The 10,027-nt window shown below is 38.1% G+C and overlaps 1 protein-coding gene across 2 annotated transcripts in view; it reads right to left on the bottom strand.

The window, feature by feature from the left end:
• Positions 1–4,218: 4,218 nt before the first annotated feature.
• LOC127652158 (homeobox protein unc-4 homolog) overlaps positions 4,219–10,027 on the bottom strand; it is a 19,077-nt gene continuing 13,268 nt past the window's right edge. Inside the window, exons 1-3 of one of the 2 annotated variants that reach the window (XM_052138218.1) lie at positions 8,216–9,284; positions 7,314–7,489; positions 4,219–5,479 (exon numbers count right to left, since the gene is read on the bottom strand). In XM_052138218.1, coding sequence (XP_051994178.1) covers positions 4,535–5,479; positions 7,314–7,489; positions 8,216–8,477 — 1,383 coding nt within the window. In that variant the 5' untranslated portion in view covers positions 8,478–9,284 and the 3' untranslated portion in view covers positions 4,219–4,534. Of the gene's footprint in view, positions 5,480–7,313; positions 7,490–8,215; positions 9,285–10,027 lie in introns of those variants that run through there. The other variant, XM_052138219.1, reaches the window with a different exon arrangement.

The raw sequence follows: 10,027 nt of genomic DNA, 5'->3' as shown, positions 1-10,027 counted from the left end.
TGAATGGACACAAATATGAAGGCTTTACGTAATAGTCCTAATGGTTTTTCCCCTGTCTCGGTTGTTAAAAGTAACGATTGAGTTTACTTTCCAACAACTTCAAAGATCTAAAGTTTAAAACGGTCTTTCTTTTGAAGCATGTGGCGTGTAAGAAAACAGTAGCTTATTTTCCATATGTGTCTTCATTTGTTAGAGCGGAAGGGGTTTCCTCTTAGGCTACTTTTCTCATGAAAAATAGGCTACATTAAGCGATTCAGCAGAATAATTTCAAAACCTTACATGATATCTTGAACAATCAATTGGCTGTCTGACGCACCGTTTTGCGCCTCTCCTCATGTTAATTAATAAATGTTTCAACCATATATCATGTTCAGTGGCTACCTCCACATATTACCTAAGCATTATTCAATTGCCGCATTAACTGATAGATTAATTGTGACAATTTAATATGATATCTGTTGTTTATGTCCCATTAAACATTGAGGGCCCATCAGTGCTAATGCATGGGTGAATGCCTGTGTTTGCGCATTGTGATGCTGAATCGATTTGACACCTCGGGATGAGGTAGATCTTATTTTGTCTTGCTCTTTGCCAGCTGTTGAAATAATCGGGTCTCATTAGTCGGCTTCCGAACTGGACTAATTTATCCAGACTGTCAGTGACCCTGTAGTACCGCGGGTCCCGAATCAATCACCGAGCTTGAACGGCTAAACCTGAGCCCAAAATGTGCTTGATTTATCTTCCAAATTACCAAGGCCCGATAACATGACCGAGGAAAATGTGTGCTAACCCCTCGAGTGGTTTACCTCATGAATAATCTTTCTATATAGGTTATGCACATTACAGGATTGATAAAGTTAAAGTTTTGCATTTAATGATTGCAGTGCCTTGTCGTGCGGGCAGCACACTGTAATGTATTAAAACTAATGCATTTTACCTTCAAGGAATATTAGGGGGTTAATACAAGTTAAGCTCGATAGCATTTGTGGCATAATGTTGATTAGCTACCACAAACTAATATTTCAACTCGTCCCTCCATAGGCCTTAAAAAAAAAAAAAAAATCGAGGTTATAGCGAAGCACTTACAATTTAAGTGAATGGGGACAATTTTTTGAAGGCTCAAGACAGAAATGTGAAACTTAAAGTTTTATAAAAAACACTTGCTTTAATTATTCCGTTAAAAGGTCATGTAGGCTATTAGCCTATTTTAGGTTTACAATAGTTGAAATCTACATTTTTACAGCAGTTTTAGGGTTTGCGTGTTATGTTGTCATGGGAACAAAGTTTAAATAACTTTAGCTTACATAGAAAAAGGTTAGTAAGCGTTTTATCACAAAAATATCATGTTAACACGCATATTGCTTAGCCTACGTCTTTTCTAACCTATATTTGAACGTTGACGATTGGCCCCATTGTCGGTGCCTCACTGATATACATTTTATATATATATATATATATATATATATATATATATATATATATATATATATATATATATATATATATATATATATATATATTTATTTATTTTTTTAAGAAGGGACCAGTCATTATACTGAGTGTTTTGTGTTGGATTGCTTGAACCCCAGATCAATACATTGAATCTACACAAAAAGTGCATTACAAGAGTTACAAATTACGCTCTTCAATTGATTGCAAATCTGTTTTTATTAAACAGAAATTATGCATGCAGTGACATGGGATATTCAGTTAACATAAATTAGGCCTAAAGTTGCCTTCCAAATTTAAAACATTTTTGTTGGCTTTCGTCAATGTTAAGAGAACATTCTGGGCTCAGTTGTGTGGCATAATATTGATTCGACTGGTCCCTCCTATTCTTAAAAAAAAAAAAAGAAAGAAAATCGAGGATACAGTGGGGCACTTACAATGGAAGTAAATGGTACCACAATTTTGGAGGATTTAAAGGCAGAAATATGAAGCACTTACAATTTTTTTTACAGTTGTATTAGGGTTTGTCATTACGTCGTCATGGCAACAAAGTTGTAAAATTGGACATAACTTTACACAGAAAGGTTAGTGAGGGGTTTTAATGCACCAAAATCTTGTTTACACACATAATGTTTACATTTTGTGACTACTTTTGAATACGTTTTCGGATCGGCCGCGTTAACTTCCAATGTAAGTGCCTCTCTCTAACATAGATTTTTGCTTTATTGTAAGAAAGGAGGGTCGAAATACATTTTTGTACAAGAAATCAACATTATGCCACAAATGATGTTGATTGAGCTTAACTTGTATTAAAGCCGGAATGTTCCTTTAAGGTTTTTTTGGGTGCTTTTCAAGAAGACAAACCCGTTGATCGTTGTCTACACGCGGCTCTAGGGTTTTCTCAGGGAGAAAAGAGGAAATGAGATACGGCTATAAGGGAGGTGGTAAATTAGCTGCCTGATCCGCACTCATTGGCGCATACACTTCCCCCATTAACTCGCCCTAACAGCCACACTCTCCACTCCCTGCTTTTTCTCTGCTTTCCACTCAGTACCCGGGGCATGGCGGCCTTGTAGATTTATCATGCGGAGAAATGAATGTATGATGATCAGTTAAATTGAAAATCAGCAGCCAGCTGTCGATGAGAAGCATCACCTTCGTAATTAGCAAGATAAATTGCGGCTTACGGACAGATAATAGCGTAAAAACAATTTACACTCCTCATTTTTTCCAGTTATAACGAGTCTCTGGGCTCAAAAGTGACAATTTTTTTATTCCCTGAATCTATAAACCGAGATTACGCGTGGAGGAATATGTTTTAGCACTGCACTGACCTGACGTGAAGATGTCTTGTTCCATCAATTAATTTAGAATAAATGAATACATTATTTGTCTAGTAAATTATATATAGCCTATGCAGTGCTTGCAGGATCCCAGGTGAGCGGATGTGCATTAGATAATGGTCTATCAGACCTTCATAATCAAATCACTATGCCACTGTATAGCCTATACATTTTTTTCTTTACACTCAGAACTGCACAAAACGTGTTTCTCCTCACTAGCACATTCCCCCAGAGATGATTCGCTCTCTCGTTATTTTTCCTATAAACTAATCTCATGCAGCGCAAATAGCAGTAACCCGAAATAAGAAATTATGTTAATGTTATTAAAGCTGTCTCGCTCTGTGCGATGTCAGTCATAGGGTAAATCTCGACCCCTCCGTTTACCTTTAATTTATTTGCAAATATAGGGGCTTAATGGCGATGACCAGAGGGTGGTGGTGGTGGTGGTGGTGGTGGTGGAGCTAGTCTTACAATTAAACTGTTCACTTGTGCAGACTCTAAATCGTGTTGAGCATTAAGGAAATGAAAGATTTTGCTCTGAGGAATAGATAATTAATGCCTCAAATTCCACCTGTGCTTACTGAGACACTTTCTTATACAGCTCCTTCATCTCCATCAACATGTCTAATATTTTCCAGCGCAGATGCCATGAGTTTTGACCCTAACACTATTAGAGCAAATGTGTGTGTGTGTGTGTGTGTGTGTGTGTGTGTGTGTGTGTGTGTGTGTGTGTGTGTGTGTGTGTGTCAGTGGGAGAGAGAGAGAGAGAGAGAGAGAGAGAGAGAGAGAGAGAGAGAGAGAGAGAGATGGCTTTCTATTACAGTGACACGATCAATAGGCCGATAAGACAGAAACATCAATGCACACGACAGAACAATGAGGGATATCATTGAACATCTATCTTAATATTGCCGCCTACAAGAGCCCTGACAGGCCCGCCTCATATAAATTCCGCCCCACGAATCACCCAGGCTTGCCTGACTAGATACGCACACACACACTTTCCCAGCTGCCAGGCTATTATTTCCCCATTTCAATCTGACGCGCCAGCCTTTCATGCTAATTCTATTATTGTTGAAAGTTTATGTGCTTTCATATCGCTGGAATCGGTAATGTATAATAACCCTTCAGGATAACAGAAAGGGGGAGGGGGAACCCTCCCAGCCGCCACCGGGAGAATAATTACTTTCATATCAAAACTCCACAGGAGCTGACCGGGTCCCACCGCCCGCGGCGTGAGACCTCATTTCAACTGGAGGTTTTGAATGAATGAATTTGTTAAAGCAATAAACACGAACCTGCTGTACAGCAGCCTCTCAAAACGATAAACAATACAGACATGCTAACTGCTAGCACTAAGGCGGGAATGGGCTTTGGCAAAATGAGGTCTTTTTCTTTCACAATATTTTATTATTTTTCATATTACTTATCAAAACGTTACATATATAAATATCTTGATACTTTATTACTTATACATTGTTTGAGGATTGGTGTTGTACTTGTATCCTGCTCGTAAGCTAACTTCAAGTTGATTGCTAAATCGGAACAGACATTTTAAGCCGAGATGAAACATAAAGCGATAGTCCACCTGAATAGAGAATATCCGTTTCTGGAAGAAAAAAAAAAAAAAAAAGTAGGCTATAAAAATGAATTCAAACAGTCTTTTATACAAAAAAAAAAAATGTGTCATGATCAGCTTTGGGATTGTGACAAGTCAGCTTGGCTCTACAATTATACCTATGTCAGTCCTTGTTAATGTCCTCTCCATCTGGATTTGTGTTTTCTGCAGAACTGCGCGTTTTCGTGTCCGATTCGGACAGGTTAGGCGAGATGCCTCCTTTCTGGGTAGAGTTTGTGACCTCGGGCTCATTTGCAAACTCGTTTTGTGGTGAATTAGATTCTGAGCTTGTGTGTATTGTCTGTTTGGAAGAGTTGTGGCTTTCTCTTTGCAGTGCATCGTTTGTGGCCTCATTGACATTTGTACCCTTGCACAAGTGATTATTTGGGGTCAAGAAGTCTGTCGTGGGACAGTTGTGATCCGAGTTTACTGTATCCTGACTCGGTTTCATCGCTGTCTGTGGCACAATGAAACCAAGTGGCTGGGTAATAGGATACAGGAGGAAATGGCCTTTTCCGATCAGTGGTCTCCGTGGCGGTAACTGAGAAAAATCCAGGATAGCATTTCTCCTGGGACTTGAGTCGGATAGTAAACTCTCCACACTAAATGGGTTGAGTTTCTGGTGCGTGGATGCGCGTGTGATGGCGTTCGCAGGGCACAAAGCAGAGTTCAGAGTGGGGTCTATGGGCTCAGCTGTCTCGTTGACTGTTCCGGTTCTTTGGTGGCGTGGGTCACATATGTGTTCTGTTTGTTGTCGATGTGCTTTAGGCTGAAGCACGTTGTGCGGTGCCGACTCGCTATCTGTGCTCTGCGATACTCCGCTGTCGCTGTCAGATCCGGGCGTATGTAAGAGCTCACCCGCTAAAAGTTTGTTCTGTGACTTGAGGAGTTTGCGTTCCTGTTTTCGCCTTTTCTTTTCTAAGCGCTCCAACTCTCGTCGCGCGATCTCTTCTGGGTCCATTGGCTCGCCGCTGCATGTAGTGGGGTGAGAGTTGTGAGCCGGTCGACCTGGCCCTTTCTTCGTGTTCTCCTTTTTGCGCCATTTCGCTCGCCGGTTTTGGAACCACACCTGGAAAGCAAAGGTTGAGAATTTTTAGAGAGTTTCAAAAACATTAAATCTATTAATTTATATATCAACGAATGGCAAACATATTATAAAGGCAATAAAGACCTGTAAATAAATCTGACAAACATGTGAAATTGGATGCGTTATAGGATATTGAGGTAGGCTACTGTATTTCAATATTGTTTATATCATGTATACAGGTAAGAGCATATATCTATATTTATTTTGTGTATTTATTTAACTGAAATAGAATGCAGTATTTCTCAAAGAATCAAAAGAAACTGGACATTTGATCTGGTTTAAACAAATACCAGAAATCTGATATATGGTAATACATGCAAAAATATATAGGCTATGTGTTATTATTTGGTTTACTTTAATAAATGTCACATACTTGCACATATGTGGAACATATATTTCAAAATATTACAAAAATAGCCGTTAGGTGCATTTATTTGACTGAATACTAGTGGAATGTGAATATGTACATAGGCCTATATATTTAGAATTATAGGTCGTATGTTTATATATGGCCATATTAGATTTATGTATGGGATAAACATTTCTAAAATGATTGCAATTATTATTACATTATATGGGTGTGCTATGTTTCTAAAAACGATTTTTTTAAAACGTTTTGTTTTGTTTTTCATCTCATTTTTTCATTTTGATATTCATCACACAGTTCGTAAACAACATGCACTTGGACAAAGGAAATGAAAACCAAACCCCCAAAAATTAAAATTAAAATGTTTTCATCTAGGCCTATATCTTAAGGCTCACAGCCACAGATGCTCTCGCCTAAATTGTCAGATGACTCAATAGCTTATTCTCACTCTCTCAATTAAGTCTGGTTCTTGCGAGGCTAATTTGGACCCTGTTCCCATGAAGTTCATTTAGGCGGGTACTATAAGCGCTAGGACAGATTTGGCCCAGAAGAGACAAGAGAGCAGCAGGCTCGCACCTCACACTCAGACCCCTCACATGACGACTGCCGTCTGTTCAGAGCTGATAACGCAGGAGTTAGCATCCACCAGCAGGATCGAGGCTATACATTACAATTGTTGTATATACATATGATATGTTAATGTCGTTAAAATCTGCGAGCACACAAACCTACGATAAAGCGGGCAAATCTTCCTTGGAATTAAGAATACAAAGCTAAGCTCTTAACTCCCCAAACAAGACTGCTGCTTATCCAGCGTCGAGTAAAAAGGAAAATGCAGACAAATGCTGCACGTCCCATGTTTATCAGTAGTTCAGGACATCATTCACAACCCACAGGAATATATTTAATTTGGTAATAATTGGTCAAATTGTTTAAATAAAACATTTTTAACAAAAATGTGAGTGAGGAAGTAATCTATGTAAGTTATTGAGTGCACCATAACAGACAATTTTTTCAACATTTACTCTGTCAACTTTTTCATCTTATTAAAAGGGACTACACTGTTATAATAATCTGCTATAGAAAAACATGCATTTACAGATTCCAAATTCTCCAAATAAATCAAAGCTTGTCAATTAATGGCTTTAATTGGTCAATAAATAATTATTTAGCATAACATTAGGCTACTGTTAAAATAATTAGCCTATTTTAGTATACTATTATTTTAAATCTGCCTATCCTGTTACCACGCATCTGTACAAATTATAATCCTTTTGGTATTTAAAACCTTTACATTTTAATATTTCATCAGATTAGGCAGAAATGTAAACAAAAGTAGGCCTACGTGAAGTTTGGAGAAACTGTTGAAGCTAATAACATGTCCGATTAATAATAAATATGCAATTATAATAAGATGATGTTAAGATTTTGTAATAAAACCACCATTACCTGAACACGTGACTCAACAAGGTCTAGACGTAGCGCGAGCGCCTCTCGCATGAACACATCCGGATAATGGCTTTCGTTGAACGCTTTCTCTAGTTCCTCCAGCTGCCAGCCCGTAAAATTTGTACGCGTTCGCCTCCGTTTACAACCAGGGCTTTCCTTGTCATGGTCTCCGGAATCTAGGACCACAAAATTTGTGAGGACATGCGCTTACAAACATGAACATGCACAACACTTTCAGTTCTACTTGGAATTGTCAGCATTTTGTTGACAGAAATAAATTCTCAAAAATGTAATTTGTCAAATAAAAAGCAAAAAATGTATACTAGCAACTAATTAACTAGCCTATTAAATATATTTTTAAATGGGTAATATTATTGTTTTTGCCATTTACATGATTCTTAAAATACAGACAATTCCAATAAAATCTAAATCAATTGGATTATTGTTCATCATCGTACATGGTTTCACATTCATTTGTAACCTTTACGAAATATTTTTAAAATAGTTTTGAGATTAATTTTGTTCACCTAATCATTATTTGTTTATAATCATGATATGTTGTGTATCAAGTCTAGATTTACAAACAGAATTTGGCAGAGCCAATGGTTTCATCCTCCATGACACAAGCGTTTAAAGGTTTTAAATCCACGATCTGGATTAACACATCAAATCTTAATAATCATCTTTAACATCGTGTCCGCGAAAAATAATTTTCAGTTCATCTGCACTTATTAAAATTGGGAAAAAAAAACTTTTCCAAAAAATTTGTTTTAAATTTTTTTTTATGTGTAATTAAAAAAGAATTGGGTCTACAGGCCTCTTGTAAAAAATTGTAATACATTACGAACCCCTTTGCAAATGACATGCTATTTGAGAAAGGAAGCGGATGGTCGTTCTCTTACCGCTGAGTTTATACCGACTATCCCCGTTTACGCCACAGCCAGATCCGAGTAATGGGTTAGAGTTTGCAACAGACGCTGAGCATGATCCGTTGAGTAATCCGTCTATAGAAAACGGTACTGCGGCCGCCGACTGTAGCTGGTGTCCGGAAAGATCGTAAACGTGATGGGGGCCGATGTGGTAGGGAAACCCCATTCCAACCATGCCTCCCAAAGAGCCTCCAAACTGGGCATGATGATGCTCGAGGATCCGGCTATCCATCATTTCATCTCCGGATCAGGGAACCGTTTGTCTGGGCAAACAAGCTCCAATTCTTCCCTTAGAATGCATGCAGCAGCCGTAGAGGGGCGAGCGTGGACATGCTTTGCGCTCTCGGGTGAGGAATAAGGTGACTGAGGAAGGCGCACAGGCTTTTTTGCGCTCACCCTCTTTGTCAACATCAACTCTCCCCTTGTACAAATAACTAGCACTCGCGCTGGGGAATTCGCAACCAATAAGAAACCCTAATCGTCGGTGACGTCAAAACCATGACACGAAACGTTTTCCATATCGATTGCTAATTATACTTGACATCCACCTCAATAAACAATACCAGCGCTGTCACAACACGACACAAGACATCACAAATAGGCGAGAGGGAGGAGAAAATGGAGGAGGCGAAAGTGGCAAATTGATTGATTCCGACTATATTCTAAATAGCGACTAAATAAACGTTCAGCGATTCTGTCAAAATAGCGAATTATTTCTGGTCTGGATATCATACTTGGACTTTGAAAACAAAAACATATTCTAACAACAGAAAACGTCAAGTGCCGCATATTTGATCAATTTCATGGAATATCTGGCTCGCTGAATGCGTAAATGATGTTCTCCTATTACGCGGGGGCATCGTGCACCGAATATTTGGATCCGATACCTGCGGGTGCACCCTTTTGCGAGCTGTCAAGATGAATTTAAAACTACAAGCTTCTCCCATATCTACACGCGAGTGCGCCTCACTTTATTTTAATTCATTTCCAAAGTTCTGATAACTGTGGCCATGATCTAGGCAGGTGTTATGAATATTTACAGCTCTGGAAAAAACTGAGAGCACTGCAAATCATCAGTTTATCTGGATTTACCATGTAAAGTTAAGTGTTTGAATAAAATTACATTTTTTGTTTCATTATATAAAGTACTGAGAACATTTCTCCCAAATTCAAATATTTATTTTAAAATTAAGAGCATTTATTTGCAGAAAATGACAACTGGTCAAAATAACAAAAAAGATGCAGTGTTTTCAGACCTCGAATAATGCAAAGAAAACATGTTAATATTCACTTTAAAACAACTCAATACTCATGTTTTAACTTAGGAAGAGTTCAGAAATCAATATTTGGTGGAATAACCCTGTTTTTCAATCACAGCTTTCATGTGTCTTGGCATGCTCTGTAGTCTTTCACATTGCTGTTGGGTGACTTTATGCCACTCTTGGTGCAAAAATTCAAGCAGCTCGGCTTAGTTTGATGAATTGTGGCAATCGGTCTTCCTCTTGATCACATTCCAGAGGTTTGAATATGAATATGAATATGATGAATATTGTTTTCTTTGCATTATTCGAGGTCCGAAAATTCTGCATCTTTTTTGTTATTTTGACCAGTTGTCATTTTCTGCAAATACATGCTCTTAGTGACAATATTTTTATATGGAATTTGGGAGAAATGTTGTCAGTACTTAGAATAAAACAAAAAAAATCATTTTATTCAAATGAATACATAGGAAATCCAGAGAAACTGATAATTTAGCAGTGGTCTCTTAATGTTTTCCAGAGCTGT

This window comes from Xyrauchen texanus, chromosome 11 (assembly GCF_025860055.1).
Source record: "Xyrauchen texanus isolate HMW12.3.18 chromosome 11, RBS_HiC_50CHRs, whole genome shotgun sequence".
Lineage (NCBI taxonomy): Eukaryota > Metazoa > Chordata > Actinopteri > Cypriniformes > Catostomidae > Xyrauchen > Xyrauchen texanus.
The sequence above is the reverse complement of the archived record's forward strand: the minus strand, read 5'-3'. Positions and strand labels throughout refer to the sequence as shown.